Below are 21325 nucleotides of genomic sequence, written 5' to 3' on the forward strand. Positions count from 1 at the left end.
GAGGTTTTTACCTTTACAGGAAATTAAAACAATGGTAAGGACAGACTTATGGAAGCATGACTCTCCACCAACACAGACCTTATCCCAAAGGCAAACTTTAAAATCTTTCTTACCTACTTGACTTGAATGGAGTCCATCAAGTTGCGTAAGACTTTGAACCCAAAAGCTGAATAATTTTTATGATGTTTATTAATAGGAAAAACCACAACATGTGCTACTAAGAATAGTTTTACAGTAGGGTGGAGTTCCCCTGAACTTAGCCATGAGGAAATATTTATGCTATTGCCACCAGCAGCCTTAAATGCTGTTTGCTACGTAGGAGGGTACAGTGATGACTGACGACTGGTGTTCATCTGCTGGACTCCCGAGAGCAGGACCCTCGTAGGGTCAAAACCTCTGACACCCATGCGGGGCACGAAGTCCAAATCCCACCACCTGCACAGAAGCTCCCCCAGGGTGACCTGACTCAGGCAGGCTGAAAGTCGCTCTTCTCCACCATGCACAACGCCATAAATCTGCTTTATCAAAGTGTCTGGTTGTCTATGGAGGTCAAAATGGGTCAGAGAAAAAGTCCACAGGATTCATTTAGTTGAGAGATCTCAGGACAGTCTCTTTGCTCTGTGCCTCTCCCACAGGGAGACCTTGAGATAAACCCAGCTATTTCACTTCTCGGGTTAAAGAGACGGAGAGGGAGAACAAACAATCTCTTGGAGTAAGGTAGAGTGTCATCGATGCTTTATTTACATGCGTCACCATCGCTTTTACAAACTAGATTACGGTTTTAAATGGAATACACAAGGCAATATCTACAAACACCAAGGAAAGTTAAGTACTGCATCTCTATTTCACTTGGAAAGGAGAAGATTCCCAAATCAAACTGGTTTTGATTCTTGAGACAAAATGTGGTAGAGATATTTCATGGTAACATATGGACAGACAAAATCCTCAGTAAGAATGCAATATGATAGTGTTCGCTTTGAAAGGAAGGATGAGGTGCTTCAAACCAAAGCATCAACTGCATGACTCTCGGGTGTTTGAATATGGCCATGCACCACACTGAGCTCTAGTTTGCATGGGGTATGAGCAAGAAATTGAAACAGATAAGACAGTTTTACAGATACTGTATACAGATTTTTTTCCCATTCATGCAACTTTTCTTAAAAAAAAAAAAATTTAAACATGTGAAGCCAAAACATACATTTTTCTTTATTATCAACTTTTTTTTTTTTCTGGTCCTCCTTCACATCTGTTTACATTTCCTGTGTACATAATGTGCTAGGACAAGTATATTGAGAGAAGATTGATTGCCAGGCAATGAGATAATTTGAGAGAAATAAGTGACCAGACACACAGCTTTTTTTTTTTTTTTTTTAAGCAGCCGCACAAATATTTCTGGAGTGTGGCAGAGGCCTCGGAACCAATCATTCATCAAAGTAAAATACATACAAATAAAACTAAACAAGAGGAAAATATTTTTATTCATTCAAACTGCATAAAATGTTATCCACTAAAGATCTGGATCAAATATAATACACAGTCACCCCCGGCATCCGTAGGGGATTGGTTGCAGGACTCCATCCCCCCGCCTACATCCGGGAAAGCCCAAGTCCCTTATATAAAAAGGCGTAGTACAATTGGCCGTCTGGATCCGCGGTCGGCTGACTCAGGATGTGGAGCCCGTGTGTACTCAGGGCCAACTGTACTCTTCTCAGGACCTGGGCACCTGCGTTACGATCTGGTCTGACAAATGGGATTTCACAAGGACTGCTCTCTCCCCTTGCTGCACCCTGCCACCCCTGGTCTCCAGGAGAGGCTGGCTGTTTGTACCTCTTTGCCAGCGATTGAATTTCTACAAAAAATTTTTGCTTAATTAAAAAAAAAATGTTATACATAATCAACGTTTCCCAAATACACCAAGAAAGAAGAAATCACAGTTCGGACCTGTCAGGATTTTGTTTCTGCTTTTAGAGAGAAAAGGTAACTTATTTTCCTTCACCAGCCCTTGGCATCAGTGTACAAAAACATGGGCGTGGCTGTTTGCTTTCCTCTTGATGGGCTTTCCAAGAGATTCTAATATTCCTTATTCTTTAAGTTGGGGTTCATGAGATAGACTCCCTTCCATCTTTAACAGGTTCAGAAGCTGCCTGAAATAACACCCTGAGACTGGGCATACCTGTCCTGAGTAGTGAGCCATGAGGTCTTCTCAGAGTGGGGAAGCGACACACACAGGGCTGAAACCCAACACCAAACCCTGACCCCTCCACAGTCCACCAGTACATGTGTGTGCACGCTCCACCTGTTAACAGCAAAGACGAACTTCTGAAATCTTAAAAGAATGTGTTTCGGCAATAAAGGGAACTGACCTTAGATTCATTCACAGTTAATAGGATACTCTTGAGTCTGGCGGTCAGGCCTCATGCCAGGACAGGGAAGGCTTGTGATAAAGCTCTTTTCTAACTTTGGTAAAAGGTTTCTGGTTCTGGAACCCTGAAGGTAACAACAGAACCCCAGAGTTCAGGTCATGGTTTCAACACTGTTACTCTTCTTTATAAATTTCCCATCGAAAAGTAGAAGGCTCCCTAGAGCAGCTTAATGAGAGGCTGAGGGTAGACTCTGAGAGTTGATGGAAGCAAACATGACTGCCAGACCCCCAAAGGCTACTGAGTATTCCACTGAGACGCTCCAGGTCAGAAAACTTCCTGTGAGAGACCTGTGAGACTCAGAACTTCACGTGGTGGCCACTGGTAGGCCCCTCCTGAAAGCAGGGTCTTAACAGAAGGTGGCACCTCTGCCCTGCCTCGTCTGACTGCGGCAGGACCTGGTTAGTCTAAGAGATCCTGGCCTCCAGGTGAGTGGCCAAGGGTGAGAGTGAGGCTGTGTGATCCTGGACAGGCCTAACTATTCCATTCTTTCCCGACCCTTTCTAGCACTGATGCTGGCACCTGACTTTGCCCTGATCTCAGCTGTCCATGATACTCTACATGTAGATGCTGAGTTACTTTTTAAAAAAGAAAAAGTAAAGAAAAGATTCAAAGCCCCCCTCCCTCTCCACTTTCCTGATCTGTTCCATGGCTGTCTTGCTCTCACACCCCTTCTCTGTCCGTCCCTCAGCTGTTTTCAATTGAATTATAATCTGGTTCTAGGACATTTTGTAAGACATTCTGCCTGCAATCTAACAAACATTGGGGCGGTGGGGGTGGGGGGTGGGCGGGAGAATAAATAAGATGCCACAGGTCTGAAAGGAATTCAACATTTTAAAGTTGAAACACATTTGAGGGTTGCCTTTCTTACTCCCAAAGTAGTTTCCACAGTCTAGAAAACTGCAAAGGCAAATAGCTATTTTGTTAGTTTTCTTGTTTCTCTGAGCTCAGGAGAGAAGTCTCAGGGCCCTTGTGTTGGAAGCACTTTGGATTCTCTCCTGAATCCGATACCCCCTGGTCCCTCCCCTGTCCCTGACCAAACTGTGTCTCCACCGAGGGCAGCATCACTTGGGAACCCAGAGAGCAGCCCCCTCTCACTGATAATGGACAGTCCTCATGGACAGCAGACTACCAAAGACTCGAGGAAGGGGCTAGCCTTACTACAGAGGAATATGGTAAGCAAAAGTCTGTCTCACTGAGAAGCAGATTGCATGAATAGAATACATATTTTCAAAAATTATACATACTTTCAAAATGAAGATTATAAACTTGGAGCAGTTTAGAAAAGGCAATAGGCTACAGGTCTACTATAACCACAAACTGCACAACAATTTACAGATTCAGTAAAAGGCAGGGTGAAATCAACGGGGCCATCACTCACACATGACAACCTAAGCGAGGCGGGAGAGACAAGTGACAACACCAAATGGGACTTTCATTATGCCAGGAGCTGTTATCACCACCACCGTCACCCCCAGAGGAATCAGGAAGCAGAGATGCACAAGGGGGCCCTGGCGGCTGGTGACGGGTGCAGGTGGTCGGGTGGCATGTCTGTGTTGGTGGGGGAGTCAGCGCCCACTGCATGGTGCAAACGTCTGCGAGAACTCATGCAGGGAGGTCTGTGCTGAACTACGAGCCTGGATTCCTAACATCCGTGCAGAATGTTCCGTTTTTGTAACTGTACATGATAAAATATATTTATACATTTGTATGCCTAATGCTTTGTATGCAAAGAAAAGAGTCTTCATATACCTTTTTGGAGAAGTATGCATATGCTGTGCCAATCAGAGTGTCATTGTCCCAGTTTCATATGTACCAAAGGCGTTCCCAACTACTCTAACAAAGAGGGCAACTAATATAATCACACTTTCTGGGTTAAACAGAAAGCACCTATACAGCACCATAACTTTTTGAAAAGAAAAAAAAATGAAATCCATACAAGCAGGAAAAGTGGAAGGGAGGTCAAAACGGCCCTACCTTGTACTTCCATTGAGTCACGTGTATAATTACAACCTAAGCTTATTTATATTAAAAAAAAGAATCAGTTTGTATGCTATTGCCTCTCATTCATACACATCTACTAGATGAGATTATACAGAGCAAGGCTAAAAGTAATCAAGGGTGTGCATTTAGAAAAAAGAGTGACTCGGGTTTGTACTTTCCACACATTTCTCACTGCAGGCCTAATGTTTACCTGTAAGTTCACTTCTGCAAAGCAAAACAAGACTACTTTTTTTTTTCCCTTTTCTTTTCTTCTTAAAACTAAATCCATTAGTGGCCTTTGGCAATGAGTGAAGAGCTGAGCAGATTTCTTCCTTGAAGAGATCCTAATTTCTAGCCAGCATATGATCACTGTGACTGTGTGAGCTGAGGATACTGACAGACCACAGGCCAGACCCATCCGGCAACTGCAGACCAGGGACTGTCCCCCGACCGCCCTGACTCAGGACCGGGCACTTGGGGTCAGATGCTGGGCACCCTTCAGGTCGCAGATGCAGGGCTCTGTTCCTGGGCCGGTGCGCACAGCAAACACTTGTGCCACTGTTGTTTTTTTTTTAAGAAAAGAATAGTTTTCTACCAAAGTAAAGAAGACAGAAAAACCTCCTCTAGTTTACGTAATGTGTTAGTTTGGGGAGTTCTATAGGCTTGGACGTTTGTGACACCCAAAGCCAGCGCAGTAGCTGGTACACCTTCTGTTTGTAAATGTGCCAGGGGAAGGATGGTTAACACTTTAACATAAAAAGACTCCAAGTCAATGCATGTGAGAAACTGAGTCAGAGGAAAACGAACACAGAAACAACGCTTCACACATCCCATAAACCATCGCGATATTAAAACACCACAGGACGGCCCGCGGGCTGACGGTGTGCTCTGAACGGGGTGGCGGTGCTGGCAGGGTGCTGTCCTTCGCTGGCAGGTGGCTGTCACCCCGTACAAGGAAGGTTTTGCATACTTTATAGAGAGAGTTCTGTGCGAGGATAAGTGCTTCACCCGGGGGAAGGGGCCGATAGCAGTCTCTGCTGGGGTAGGAAACGCGCGGGCTCACAAAGGTGTTAAGCTGTAAACGGTTATCACTGTCCACTTGCTGAGAGCAGATTTGGCAAAGGGTTTTCTTGGTAGGTCTTGCGTCAGTTTGAGGGTCTATAGGAGGAGAGAAGAAAACCAGAGACGGTTAAGGACATTCAACAGCAGCAGCGGGCCCTCCGGGTCACACCTACTGAGGCTCCCCGGTCTCCTCACCCACCGCTGGGCTGGGGTGCTCCAAGTCAGGCTGTTTTGCTGCACTAGATTCAAAGGTCTGAAAACCTAAGGACAAAGCCTGAAGATTACTTACCTTACTCCTGTGCTTGATAACAAAATGCTCTCAAGTTCAAACGCCTAGAGGAAATGGGGCTATTCAGCCGGGGAGGTTAACAAAGCCAGGTAAACCGGGGGTGTCTCAGCGGGCCCTTCCAAGATAGGGAGGGCTAGCTGCAGATGGGGTTTTACTTCAGATTTTTGGATTGAAGGGCTTCCTGGGACATATGACTTTCATGCTATAAACCAGAGAAGCTGGTCACCCCAAACAGGCCAGCTATGCTTCTCTAGTTCTCCCCTGCTGGGTCTGTGGACTAAATAACCTTGCTTACCACTCTTTCCATTGATAGCCCAACACCAGAGGAGGAAATGGCCACTTTCCATAAATGCTTTATCAGTCTGCACAGATGGCCAGGGGTAATCTTGACTTCCCTCACCAAAAACCAAGTAATCTCTAAGTAGACTGTCTTGGGAAGTAGACTTTGTCTTGTCTAAGTAGACTTTGCTTTATATAGGAAAAATCTACAGAGGAAATAAAATTATATCACGCACAAATGGCTCAGAAAACCTCCCATAGAATACGCTCTCATAACGAACATTACTGTTGGCATTATTATTATGCCTCCAAGAAATCTTCAAATCGTAAGTCCTCTCAAAGCATCTGAATTTACACAAGTCTTATCAGATATCATATGACCACCAAGCCAGGAAAAGTTGGAGAATTAAAAAATAAACTTATTATACAGACACACACATATATTTATCCACACACTCAAGAGATGTAGCTAAATGAACTGATGTGACAGGCTTCAAGACCACTTGTTTATGGAGACAGTGTCAGCAGTCATGGTTTAAAAAAAAAAAGGCTCTAGGCCAAGAAATGGATAGCAAGGTGAGAGGGAAGTAACATGAACGCTGGATCGTCTCACCAGATAAGGTGAACAAGTAATGAAAAATGCATCAATATGCCCCCGCCTCTCACTCACTCAAACACACACGTTATTTACCTCTGCTTCTCTCTCTTGACTGGACTGCTTGGCAATCTTCCTTTTCACTACCCCTCAGAAAGACAGCAGGGCTTAGTATTTGTGACATTACACACCCACGGTCACAGCTACCCTTGCTACAGCTCCAAAAAGAAGAGCTTGGGTTGTTTATGAGAGGCAGAGATGATAAAGCAGGAAAAGGCCCCTTCTTTCCATCCTTTCGCCAAGTATTGTTTCCCTGGCTGATGGCTTTTTTGGAGGTATTCTCTGCTCTGTAAGGATGCTAGATAATATTATCCTGGACTATAAAATAGGAGCTTGCTGATTTCAAAGGGAGGAAAGGTCTGACGGGTATCAGCACCTGTGAGGCATTTAGCCTGCTGGAACCGGTGCTGTTCTAGCGGCTCCACCTGGGACCCCTGAGGCCCGAACAGACAAGGGTGCGGATATGGTTCTTTGGAAGGGGATTTCATTCTTTCCTTCACAGTAACACTTAACCACCATCTAAGATCTCTATGCAGTTAGTCATCAGGGGACTCTGGTCCCCAAGTCCGGACCCTGACTTACTACAAGTGCCAAAAGAGGAGCTGTGAAGTATTACCTAGCCCAAACCCCATCCCCCCCTTCCCTCTGGTGTTAATTACTCAGCCACAGACACCAGTGCATGCTGGGGAGTTGACACACTTCATTCCCCAAGTACAGCGGCAGAGCACGCAACTCGCTCCGATGCTGGCGCCTTGTCGACACAGGAGGGAAGAAGGCAGGGGGCACCTAAGCCCGTAACGTCACCTTGTTCTAAGCAAAAGAGGGCGTCAGCCATCACAATCTCATCCAAGGGTCCACACTAGCAGGGAGCTTCATCATTGAGCAAGGGATGTGCTGACCTGCCCGCTTTCCTTCTTTGCAGAATGGGTTTGGGGCCCCTCGTGGCACTACGTCCTGGCACGCCCCTGAGGTCACAGAGGAAACAGCCTACGCCTGGAAGTTCAACTGGCAGAGGCCAGGCCCAGGCTGAGAGGCGGCCCTCACGGAGGACAAACTGAACAGAGAAACCCCCACTCCACAGGATGGAAAGGCAACTTGTTCCTCTGTGGTAGAAGGCAAACAGTTTGTAAACTACCGTGAACACAGAAAGGAAACGCAATCACCCTTCTAAGAGGAACAGCAGGATCCGTATTCATGAGGAAGACCTTACAATTCCAGTTCATCACAAGGAAAGCAGCCCCTCTGAGGCCCCTGCCTTAAGACTTTTTAACCTCTCACTGGTGGCTCGATGTTTACACATGTTTATCTGACACCATCTGGAAAACTGACTGACTGGAAAAATGAAAGGAGCACAGTAAATAACCAGATTTAATGATACTTGGTTTGGACACAAACTCCCTGCGTTTGAACGGTGCTCTCACTAGCCTTACATTCTTTAAAGTGAGATGCTTTAGTTAACTATGAGGTTTACGTGTGTTTGTTGATGGCCTTATGAGTTTAAAACCACATCAGATTAAGCAAAACTTCAGGAAGGAAAAGGAAGCCTACAGCTGAAGGGGATTACAGCCATCACTTTGCAGTTACTAGGCAGTGGGCCAACTAACAATAAATAGGAAGACGCTGTCCTGTCCCATCCAGGACTTTCATTAACAGGGAGAAAATCTGCCCCCCCTCACTCCCTGCCCAAGACTAAGTTTGAAATCAGGCTGTTGATGCAAAGAAAATGAAACAGGGAAACCAAATGATAGGCCCCTTCTAAAAATACCTGTGGGCACTGTCATCCGGTCTCTGGTGAGAGTAAGTCCCTCTATAACCTTGGCATCTGTAGGGAAGACAAGTTTCTGCCTAATTATCACCACTAAATCACACGATGTTCTAAGAAAGGGCCATGCCTCCAAAAAACTGTACACAAAACATAACCCCCATCAACTTTAATCTGGGAATAAAACATAAACTGTTCCTGCTGCTGTCCTCCCACAACTCACTCCACTGTGACAAATCCGGATTTCTCAGCAGTGTTTTTATCTTCCTGGCAGAGAGGAGAGAACAGGGCCCCAGTTCCAAATATGACAGGGAAGGAAAAAGAACCACAGGGACAAAACTCTCCCATCTGCAAATCCACGCAGGTTAGCCACACTTTCCTGGCCAAAACTAAAAGATGCTTGGAGGAAAGTCTGCCTGAAACACAAAATTACAGTGAAATACCACTTTCTTTACTCTTTAAACATAAAGATAATTTAAGCCAAACTTGCAACCCCTGGGGTGAGTTGGAGACTAAACACAGAACATTTAGGATGGAAAAGAAATGAATTCATGTTTGCTCAATGACAGGGAAACTTCAGGTGGATTTCAGAGAACAGGTGTGGGTTTCAGAGAATGAATGCTTCTACCTGAGTAGACAGCAAAGAAATGCCTGCTGGCCACCATCTCTGCTTACCCCCAAGGAGGGTCTGAGGGACACCCAATCTATCACAGGCCACAACCATCTGACAGCAGCATCCAAGGCTTCTGCTGGTATCACCCCAGGAAAAACAGCAGGGCTTGGGTAAGGTGGTCCTGTCCGATGTTGGAGAGCAGAAATGTCAGCAAGTCCTATGGAGCTCATCTTTACAGTCCAACTACGAAGCAGCTCAAGAAAACACCTAATGGTGTTGAGGCACAGCACTCTGGCTTAATTTGGTAATTTCTTAGTCTCTTCTGAGTTGGAAGAGGGCAGCGCATGAAAACCAACCTGGTGTTCAGGGACCGCAGAGGCTTGGCTGATTAAAATGCAGTCCTCTGCTTGTGAGGCTGGCTGAAGGGAACCACCCTCCACAGCTGCCTGAGAAGGGGAATTATAGGAGGTGCAGCTCTATAAAAACTGTTTGGCAAATGCTATCAACTTGCCATTTTAGACACTGAATAGTTTATGAGGGGAAAGAAAACAGGTATGGACATTCTGGCCAAATCTGTACTCAGTTGAGGAGCCTCCCTAAAGGAAAATCAGGTTTCCAGGAAGGGCAGCCCATATAATACTCCAAAGCTGTGGCTGGCAGAGACCTGGGGGGTTTGGCTCTGCTGACCTCATTCTGGCTTTGCCACCTGATCTGATGGGCCAGGGTCAGTGCCTTGCCTGGCCTGCTCTCCCGATCCAAACATCCAGACAGTTCCTCCAGGCCCCCCTGCCCCAGGCTGTCCTCTGCTTAACTCCTAAGCCACACCTGGCACTGCACCATAGAGTGCCCAGAATGGTTACTTTTTCACACATATCGAATTCCCAGTATACTGAGAGCAGAGCAGAGCCTTCAAATCAAACCACTTACGGACCATCTCATTATCTCAAGAGCACTGTCTTAGACGTGGTATTCACCCACGAGAAGCGTACTCCAGCAGGGACACATTTTCTTGATGTCCCAAGTAGCCTGCAAAGTTGAAACAGAGGAGAGGCGCACAATAATTGCTGGCTGAATAAATGAACAAATGTCCTCCTGAAACAGCCCTCTCTTCCCTCTGCCATTTCAAATACTTAGCGCTCTTTCAAGCCTTACAGCCTCCATGAAGCATTTCAAACCTACACCTGCTTAAAGTTAATCTCTGCTGAATCCAAGCAGAACCTACTGCCTGTGGGACAAGGCCTAGAACTTTAATGATCCCCTTCTGGAGGGAGGATAGCTTCTTAGATTAAGTTTCTACAACTCACATTTCTTGTAAGATGAAACTTCCTAAGGATCAATACAAGGCGCAGTTTTAACACCCAAATAACTCAACTTTTGTAGTAATAAAATTTTAAATAGTAAGCATTTAATGAAGAACTTATCCTCTCCCATCCTACTACACCCCCCTTTAGTCCAGCTCCCTGAATTAAGAGTCATGCTACTCTAGCTCTCAGATTGCTGTCACGGCTAGAGAGACCACCGTTTAGAGACAAAAGGGAGCTGCAGTCCAGGAGGAAATCTTAGACCCGTAAACCATGACCTGAACATCACACTGTTCATGTCTGCTGGGTGTGGGCCCATCCTGTGTGACTCCTCACCGCACTCACTGGCCAGAGGGGGTGGGGGGGACAAGTGGCAGTGTGCCGCTACCCTGCTGGGCTGGGATGCCGCATCTCCCTTGGGGCCGGGCGCAAGGGTAGCTGCAATGCTCCAGCCCAGCTAAGGGTTCGGCCACCGAGCACCGAACAGTAGGCTCTCCAAAGGCTTCTTTCCCTGCTTTAGCTATGCAGGATTTTGCAGACAACCTAAAAATTCCCAAAAGTGACTCTGAAACTGACCACACAAAATCAGCTATTTTAGTTCCACAAATAGTCCAAACCCCTCATTCACCTCTAAGACACGACGAGGACACGCAGGTAACACAGATGGTGGCCAAGAAGCAGCACCCACATCAGTTCAGCAGAGGAAACAAGTGAAGGAGGAACCCAAACGAGGGTCTCCAGGGTGGCTCCAAGAGGGACAAGAGGCAAAGGCCCATCCATCCTGAGGGCAGCAGTCTGGTGGGAGGACAGATCCAGGAGTCAGGCGGACCCACACAGTGGGCGGCCTGGGTGGTCCTCCTCTCCCCTGACCAGCACTGCAGTGGAACGCGCCGGGAGCTCCCCACCTTGGTGCCCCACCCCAGATGGCAGGACAGCCTGAGATGACCAGGGCTGGGTGGGAGTGCACTCTGGCCACAGGGCCACCACCACCTAGGGGACACCTTCTAACAGATCTGTCAGTCACACCACATTTTCTGATTACTGGGCTCCACTGCTTTCCAGTCATTTCTGAACACACAATTGACTAATGAAGTTACAATTAATTACAGTGGCATGTATACAAACAGAGGCTCAGTGGAAATTAAAAGTTCAACCTCAGAACTTCTGGCCTCATCGTGGTCATTAATTTCCATTAAGGAGTCAAACTGAACACGACACAGACATGAATACTTAAAAAATGTCATGGTCCAAACTAGTTTCATCAGAGAGAAAGAGGAGAGAGAAAAGGGAAGAGGAAAAGAGGGAAGGGGAGTGGAGGAGACGGACAGAGAGAGAGAGAGCATATCAAACCAGGACTTGCAGTTCAAAGTTTTACCCTTAAAAACACTGGAATTATGCTTCATGACCAAGTATTTCTCGTCCTTTAATAAATGAATATCATAGATTTTAGCAAGAAAGGGGTTGTTTAAAAAAAGCAGAAATCTAGAATTACAGAGTAGGGTTCACATCTGTTACTGGGAAGAGAACAAAACCCCTGCAACCACGTGGCAGCTCTCCCAGTGGAGTGTTTCGGCTCCGGGCTTGGTCCTCCTTCTCTGGAAGGAAAGCTCCTGGAGAAGAATAGCCCGATTTCTCCGGGTTTTCACTGACCCTAGATTTGGGAGATCTTAATGATACGTCTGACCATATTTCCTGAACCCCAAATGGGGTCACGTTAGCCAGAATGGGGGTAAATCACTAACTCTTGGGAAGGTGGGGTCCACAGCCAGGCCCCTGACAGCATCGTGCCATTTATTGTGTGGTGATCTTTCTGCTTCCAAGAGGTCCTAGGAGAGCTGGACCAGCTCTTCATTTCTCTATGTGGCTGAGGTGGCCCGGCATGGAGGGGGAAGGTCAGATTTCCAGGCTCCCACCTGACAGGAAGGGGCTCCACTCCAAGGAAAGAGGGAACGGGGAGGGTGAGGCTCTCCCCCAGCACAGAGTGGGTATGACAGGCCCCCTAAGGAAAGAAAGCAGAAGCCAGACAGCTAGGATTTCTCAGGCAGTCCTTTTAAGATGCTAATGGAACACTTTGGGTACCATGTACAAAACTTCCCTAATCTACCTGTGGCAGGAGGTCCTTCACTAGTGAAAAAAAATAGCCTTTGTCAGGGACTCCTAAATTGGCAAGTAGGACTTCTAGGGGACATCAAAGGTTTCATACAACAGCAAATTACTGTACCTTTTTAATGAAAAGAAACCTGATCGATTCTAGTTTACTGAGGAAAGTGACTACTCTTTGTGCCAACGGTGTTAAGACTGGCTTGGGAGTTTCCTTAATTTTGCATTAATCTCTGGAGCCATTTTAAGTAACAATAAACAACAAGTAACTTTTTAAAATGTTGCCAAGGAAATTAGGTCATCTCACAGGTAGTTCTTACAAGAGCGTTTGTGGAGTAGGTTTCCATTTTAGCCCCATTTCACAGACAAGCAAACGGAGACTCAGAGAAATGGAGTGACTTGACTCGATGACACATAGCCATGAAAATGACAGCCTTCTGCTACAGATTCATAGGTTCTCTGCTGCACCACACAGACATTATTTAACACGAGATGGGCTGCAGAGAAAGCTTTTTAAATCTGCAGGTCTCTTCAGAGCAGAGCCCTAGGGACAGCGAGCTTGGAGCGGGTGGCTGGCTTTCATCCAACTGTGATGAACCACTTCTAGAAATCAAACATAAAAGCAAGTATCCTGCAGGGCTTTCAACAGGAACCAGGATCTGGATTTAGTCTGCACTCTGCCCGATCAGCACAGAGCCTATGTTTTTACCCCCAGCCAAAGACAGGTGAAATAGACCATATGATAACAGAACAGGGCATCTGAGAGCAGGACTGTCCCAGAAAACCAGACACGCAAGGCGGCCACTGCCCAATGGGGCCTTCGCTCCAGTCTCGCATGAAAAGCAGTCTTCCTCCATGACAGTGGTCACTGCCGGCACTGCCCCACGTCCCCAGCCAGGCATGATGCCTTGAGGGGAGACCCTACTTCACCTTCCTCTCTCCACTGTGCCTAGAGTACTGCAGGTCCTCTATGAATGAATCCTGTTTAATGAACAACCTTGAGCACCTCCACCAACATGAAGCCTACCCTTTTGCCAGGCAGATAGCTCATTCAAGAGCAGAACCCACTCTGTGGCTGAGAAAAGCTTGATACGTGACAAGGTCGAACAAAAAGCTCCAGTAAGAATCAAGAAGGCAAAAAAGCAAAGAAACACTTACGGCTGATTCATGTTGATGTTTGTCAGAAAACAACAAAATTCTGTAAAGCAATTCTCCTTCAATTAAAAAATACATTTTTTTAAAAAAGGCAAAGAATCCCCAGTTCTCAAGAGGTTGCTGACCTCTTTCAGGATTTCTTTAGGGGTTTCCTTAGGATGCTGGTCCTATGGTTTCTAGAATAAGGATTTAATTCAAGACGTCAAATAAACTTAGGAAACAATGAAATCTGATCCTAGAAAGTTTATAACATACATTAAACTTCTAAGGCTCTGAGAAGTCCTACAGGAAACAACCCTATTTCATTTTATTTCACATGGCATTCCTCAAACATTTGGTCACAGGATCTATTTTCTGTCTAATAACCATGAATAACCCTGAGGATCTAGTGATCTGTGAAACATTTTGAGAAACACCAATCCATGGGACCTCTAAATACCTGACATGTCCTGAGTTCACAATACAATGTTTTAATTCATTTTAGATTTTAAAATTTTAAACTTCACAACAATATGGAGGATGGAGGAGGCAGTATTTTCAAATCAAATGAACACAACAACAAACCAGGGTGAAGCAGGTCAAGTCTCTTACAAGGTGGGGAATCTCCATCTTGGAATGAAAATCCAGTGTCCCCCAGGTCAGGAAGAGAAAGCAGTGTCAGCAAGCATCCTTCTATCAGCCCCGGGCCCAGGAGGACCTCTGACAGGCCAATCTCTCTGGCTACGGCACAGGAGCAGGTCCCAACCCATCCACCCCCATCTCTATACAGAAAGGTACGTCTCTGAGAAGCAGGCCCCTGGGGGAAAACTCCACTCATAGGAAACAATATTTATAAGATGTTGAATACTGAGCATTACGAACACTCTGAAAAGAAGCACTTAGTGGGAACTTAGAGTATACAAGAAGTTCCAGGAGTAGTTCTGGTGATTTTTACTCTACTTCTTTAGCTTCCGCACAACCTCTGTGGCCACAAGACACCTTTCAAAAGCCATATATACATGCTACTGCTTAAAGGGCCAGGGCCACTCAGGCTCTGCCCCATGCTCAGCAGGCTGGTCAAGGGTGAGCAAAGCTGCGCTGAAAACCCAACAGGCCCAGGAAGAGCAGCCTCAGTGCTGGCATCACTCTTTCCAGGGAAAAGGGTGTGTGCGCGGAGCACACCAGCCTCTGCACAGAAACCTCTTTCCAGGGCTCTGACAACTTTCTCTCCCTGTCGTCAACACCAGAAAGACCCAGACAGCCATTCTCTCCATGAATGACCGTTCAGACTTTGGGTGTTTTAAAACTAAGAATAAAGATCCTTGCAGATGCATAATTCTTGAGGCTGGCACACCATAACCAAAGACTAGACAACAGTTCACAAGTGTAAGTAACAGGGCCTGTTTTCCATGTAATACACACCACGTGTTACATTCCCTAATGGGAATATCTATAGCAAGAAAAAACATCACTAAGTAGCCCTATAATATTGCCTGTATTTGGTTAGAATTAGTCCTACATGAATATTTAAAGATATAATGGAATCACAGCACTTAAACATTAGTCCAACAAGTATCAAAGACTTGCTCCTTCAGAGAAGTAGCCTAAATTTAAATTCTAAATGACCTCCAACCCTGGAGCCTGCTGTTTCTACACTGTTATATCACTATTTCTTTACAGTTCTATATCATCACTTACCCTTTACTGGGGCCATTTCATGGACAGAATGTTAGGTTTCAGGTTCAAAATTATACATCCTCTATACCCTTAATATTCTATGATTCTGCTAAAAAATACAACTAGTGAGCATAACAAAAAAGACGCAGACTCACAAATACAGAGAATTAGTGGTTATCGGTAGGGAGAAGAAAGCAGGTAGGGGCCAGACAGAGGTAGGGGATTTAGAGGTACAAACTACCAGGTGTAAAATAAGCTACAAGGACGTTCCGTACAACATGGTGAATATAGCCAGTATTTTATAATAACCATAAATGGAGTATAAGCCTTTAAAAATAATGAATCATTATATTGTACACCTGTTATATAATATTGTACAGAAACTAAACTTCAATTAAAAATACAATCTTATTGGTTAAACAAAAAAAAAACAGTTCTCTGATTCTGTCCTCTTTTGACAGATGAGAAACCTGCTATTCTAAGAGTCATCAGTGATGTGGCCAGTTGGCAGAGACAGGAAGAGAAGTCTCTCTCTCTTCTCCACATGGGCTCTTCCTGGTTAGTATTTTCCAGTCCTTATCATTAAGTTGTTTAAAATGCAACTAAATACGAGGTTGCTCCCTAATGGGGTCTCCAAATGCCAAAAGATGTAGATGAATGAAAGAGCATGTGAATTTAGGCATCTCTTGACATCAAAACTACAGTGAAACTGAAGCTGCTTTCCCGTTGAGAAGAGACACATGACAGTCTAAAGAGGGCTTACTGGAAGCTTAGCCTTGCAGCCAGCAAACTCACTCACAGACATGCCTGCTGCCAGCCTGTAAGTATGTGCACCAAGTTCCACCAATGCCTAAGAGAAGAAAGTGCCCTTCACACCCCAGTAGCTGGCACTCATAAAAAGGTACAATTATTTTTTCCTTTTCCAGATAGATCCCTAGGTCAAAGGATTTCACACATGGTCTAAAAGGAATGATATGCGTGAAACACCCAGCCCTCCAGAGAAGCATCTCGCCACAGCTCTCCAGCAAGATTGTCTGTCAGCTAGACAGACCTGCTCCATTAACTCCACAACCAGACAGCGCCCACTCAGCGTCATGTGACCTTCAGTTAGCAAGACAGGGATAGAGTCCAGAGAAATACCACAACTACTGGCTTTAAAAAAACAAAGTCAAACCAAGAAAGTCATTATAGAACAAGTCTTGGGAAGCCGGGCATGCTTAATTTTGAAGTGGGTTCTGAGATTATACTCTGAGGCCTGTTTTGGGAATTCAGGAGCATCTTCAATAAAGTGACAGCAACAAGTTAAATGTAAAAGCAAAGAATACACGTCAGGCCACACGTGACCCTGGCTGTTTAGAGGAGCAAATCATTCCAAAGCAAGATGGAAACTCTAAAACCCTGAAACCAGACGCTCACAGCCCTTCACTGTCTTCCGTATGTTTCTTCTCTTGCTCTGGTCATATTAAACTGGTTTACTTTCAGGACAATTTACTTTCAGGTGACTAGTTTTTATTTTTACTGAAGAAGCTATATTCTCAAAAAAACTTCCCCCAAAATGTTTCGAGAAAAAGATGACTAATGGTCCTAAGATTCTAATAATAATAAAATGTGTAATCTTAAAAGTAGTTATTATCAAAATAAGAATGCTTTAAATAAATTTTTAAAACTTAAGTATTTAAATCTCCCTTAAAATATTTTTATATAATCTTTCAGAATTACACACACACGCGCGCGCGCGCGCACACACACACACACACACACACACACACACACAAAAGAAAGGTCTGCTATTCAATCAAACGGAAAACAAACACTTGAAACATCAGGGAAAAATTGCTACCACATTTTCTTCTCTTACTCTTCTCAGTGAACTAGAAAGTAGGCTCCTTACAACCAAACCAAAATTAAAACCTACTCAAGTCTTTAGAAGCCACAATCACATTCCTCTTCTTAAAGGAAGACAAACTATCCTTCTAAAAGCCAAATACCTAAATTTCTCGAGGCAAGTCTCCACCAGCCTGAGTTCTGGCAGCATGAAAGTGTGTCAGCCTACTTAGCTTCTGCTGCAGTCTTTTGACCATCTCAAGGGCTATTAAGTGACTGGAAACAGATGTCTGAGTGCCATTAGGGGCCTGCTTCTGCCTGGGAAAGTGGAGAAGCTGAGCATCACAACACTCTCGACATTCCCCTTTCCACAACTACCCATGGCTGGATGAGCTCACCAGAGGCTCCTGCGATTCCTGCACCAGGGCAGAGGGTTAAACAAGGCTCAGGTGTTTATGGCTTTGAATCTCATTTCTCTTTCACACCACTTAAAGAGTATAAGTAGCTTGCTGATGGTACAAAAAAAAAAGGAACTGAGACACAGAACAGAGCCCCTAAACATGGGAGCATCTGGGGGTGCAAACCTGTTACAGTAGAAGACCCCAGTGCTCTTTCTACTGCTTGAAGAGGAGAGTTTAGGGGCAAGCTGTGTATTACCTGCTACTCTGGCTCCAGTTCAGAGTGCTTCCCATTTTTATCATCTAGCCATGATAATGATAAGAATGATCATGGTTCTAGCCATTCCAGAAACAGAGATTCTGGGTTCAGCTGTGTGACCTTGGGCAGACCACTTAACCTCTCTGGGCTTCCTGCTACCTCATCAGTTAGTGTGCATACCTAGTCACACCGAACATAGCCCACTTCAGATTTACAAAGCACTTTCACACCCTTCAGTATATTAGATTCTAGCAGTAACCCCATGAAGTAACAGGGGCTGTTGCCCTCATTTTATAAAACTGGAAACTGAAGCTCAGAGGCTAAGTGACACACTCTAGATGGCAGCCAGAAAGCAGAAGAAGTGGAACGGAGCCCTCGACTTCTGATTCGAATCAAATGCTTTTCTTGCCACACCATGTTGTGTCTTTTTGGTTCCAAGAGAATTAAAATGCCACAACTTAAAAAAAAAAAAAAAAAAAAAAACTGTCACCATTCACAAATCATGTCACTATTTGGAACCTGACATCATTTATACATTGGGAAAAAGAAGCACATGAATAAATGCTCCCTCACATAAGAGCTTCTGTTTTCAATTTAATTCTTTTGCTTTTTAAAATTGCTTAGATGCTTAGCGATAAAGATGCTTAGTACTACTAGTGAAAAATCGAAAGATGTTGCTTCTGGTGGCAAGAGTCTAGAAACATAGTCTACAGTTAAATTAGAAGCACCTAAAAATTGTTACTTTGTTGGAATAAAAGACACAGAAACCAGTCTACAGTTAAATTAGAAGCACCTAAAAATTGGTACTTTGTTGGAATAAAAGACACAGAAACCACCGAAGATGGACCGTGGCAGTGCTGGACCAGAGGGTCTAAGAAAGTCCTCTGGCAGAGTCCTGCACCATGACGTTTGTATGGCCTAAGGTTCCTTTCCTCCCTGCCCCTCTGTCCTCATCCATCCATCCAGTAGGGGTATCTGCATCACAGGTCAGCAGGGTGACTGGATACAAAGAAAAATGAAACCTCTGAATGTGTGTGTTGGTTTCACTGGCAGTAAAAGTCCTGAGCTGTCAGCAAACTGTGGAAAGGGGCACCTGACAGCCCTATTTGTTCTGCAGGTACAACTCGGAATGAACTGGCTGGGAGCCAGGTTACTGCACCATGTAAATAAAGGCGAGGGTCCCCCACCACCCGCTCTGTTAATACTATGCACTGACCTGCTCTGCCCACTTCCCCTTTCCTCAGTGAGCCTTCAGCCTGGCACCCAGCTCTGAGATGAGGCCTGCTTAGCACCAGTGAAGCTCCCCACGTTCAAACCAACAACGTTCTGTGTGGAGATGAGGGAATCAAAGTTAAAATCCAACCCATCAGCATCCATGAGTTCGCTACGGATAATGGACTCCATGTCACATTCCAAGCTCCCATTGAACATGTCCAGGTCCAAGTCGCTGGGGAACTTCTCGTGGCCCATGACTGGAAGGTTCGCACTGGTTGAGTACAAGGAGGAGCCTGAGAGAGAGTCCGAGAGGGTTTGCATAGACTGGCTGACGGGAGACTGTTGCTGGTGTTTGGCTGACCCGAGGCTGCTGGAGTCGCTCAAGCCCATGTTGCTGACGGAATTCGACAAGGCACGGCTGCCACCGAGAGCGCCCTGGGTTTGGTGCTGGTGGTGGAGCAAGTTCTGATTGACCAAACTCCCCTGGTTAGGCTGGGCGGCAAAGGACATCATTGGGTCACTGCGAAGCATCACGTTCCGGCGGGAGTTCTGGGCGGACACAGCGGTGCTGGCCTGAGACATCAAGGGGTCCGACTGGGTCATCATGACATCGCTGTGGCTGAGCGAGTCTGACGTGAGCAGGTCCTGGAGTGTCTGGTTGCCATAATGGGACATGGAAGAGAAGGTGGCTGGCTTGTTCTCTTGGATGGTCTGCATGGGAGACTGGCGCAGGGAGTTCAGAGACGAGGGACCAAATACCGCGCTGCTGAAGGAGCTGGTGGGGGAGCCCAGGCCGGAGCCCTTGGTGGTGTACGGGAAGCTGGAGCTGCGCTGCATGAGCCCCCCCGGGGGCGATGGCTGGGATGCAGGGAGCGCGATGTTGTCCAGCAGGTCGTCCATGAGGTTGTCGGCCAGCCCGTCGTTCAGATTCATGGTGCCCGCCATGTCGGTCAGCCGGGGCAGCTCCACAGTGCACGGCTTGCTGACGGAGGGCGACAGGCTGGCCGAGCTGCTATAGAGCATGGGGGACAGCGGTGCGTCATCGTCCTGGACGTCGTCCAGCTCTGTGCTCGCCAGAATGGGGGACAGGCGGCCGCTGACTGTGCTGGCGTTGGAATTGGTGCGTGAGCGGAAGTCGGTCCACGCGTCCAGCTCATCGCTGCTGCGGGATGTGGGGCTGCCGGGCCACTTGGAGAGCTGGGAGGGACTGTCGTCTGCTGACTCGGGGGCGGTCTGCAGGGCTGCCTTCTTCTTGGCGGCACGGCCGCGGCTCTTGGTGTACTTGTTGCTGTTGTCCATGGAGACGGCCCGCCGCCGGGGTGCCTTGCCACTCTTCCCGCCATCTGGGTTGATGATCCACCATGAGCTCTTGCCGGTTCCCTCATTCTGGACCCGCATGAATCGGCTGTGCAGTGACAGGTTGTGCCGGATAGAGTTCTGCAGAGAGAGAAGGGACAGTGCAGATGAGCCGCAGTGGTCCAACTGAGCACCCAGGAGAAACAGTTACTAATCTGACGCAATTTTTAAAGCAGCCTCAATTTCAGAGGCTTAAAAAAAAAAGGCATTTGCATGAGTCTCCTTGGCTTGGGATTAAATGACAATATTGTAGATGGCATTTTCATAGTCAGGGTGTGGGAGATGGTTTCATATTCAGAAGATGCGGGGGACTGTAGGACTTCACAGGTTTCCTTGTCCTTTCTGTAACTGTACTTCCTTTACTGAAGTTTGCACTTACAATGTATTACCACATCATCTCCCCTTGCATTTTGCAACAAACTTCCCTGGCTCTCTAAGGGTGATTCATCACCTACAGGGCTATTTTATTCCATTTTGGTCCCTTCCTCCTCTAGTACAAAGGCAGCATCTACCTTTTCTGAGCTACTTCTATTCAGAACTGGTGTGAATTTCTACCTATCTTTTCTCTGACTCCATCTCCTGCCACAAACTCACACCTGTCTCACAGGCATAAGAAAAAAATGGCAGAGTAAGATTTGCTGAGTTGACAGAAGAAGTAAGGCAAGTCTCCCATTCAGAAAAATTCCAGCTAATTTATGCGGACAGTCCCTCCTCAAGGCAATGTGATTTGAGCACAGTAACTTCCTTCCAAAGAGCACAGTGTGGAAAGGGGAGGTGAGGGAGAGTAACTTTACAGTGAAGAAACGTGACAGCTCAGCCCGGTAATCAAGGTCAACATCAAAGGGCAAAGTCAGATTGATGATGTGCACTCAAAACAACATGATGAAAACGGCACCCTCCCCTGTGGCCTTCCTTCCAAAACCCATCACCTCATTCCACTCGTGAGAAAAAGAGCAGACAAGTCCCAAATAAGGAACAGTTGAAAATGCTTGTCCAGT

At 46.0% G+C, this 21325-nt stretch overlaps 1 protein-coding gene across 2 annotated transcripts in view; it reads right to left on the reverse strand.

Annotated features, from left to right (window-relative positions):
- Positions 1 to 718: 718 nt before the first annotated feature.
- Positions 719 to 21325, reverse strand: part of FOXO3 (forkhead box O3) — a 122458-nt gene continuing 101851 nt past the window's right edge. For both annotated transcript variants that reach the window (XM_052645994.1, XM_052645995.1), the window contains exons 3-4: positions 18973 to 20408; positions 719 to 5561 (exon numbers count right to left, since the gene is read on the reverse strand). In XM_052645994.1, the coding sequence (XP_052501954.1) occupies positions 19008 to 20408 (1401 nt within the window). In that variant the 3' untranslated portion in view covers positions 719 to 5561; positions 18973 to 19007. The remainder of the gene's footprint in view (positions 5562 to 18972; positions 20409 to 21325) is intronic.

Source organism: Budorcas taxicolor, chromosome 9 (genome assembly GCF_023091745.1).
Source record: "Budorcas taxicolor isolate Tak-1 chromosome 9, Takin1.1, whole genome shotgun sequence".
In the NCBI taxonomy this organism is placed as follows: domain Eukaryota; kingdom Metazoa; phylum Chordata; class Mammalia; order Artiodactyla; family Bovidae; genus Budorcas; species Budorcas taxicolor.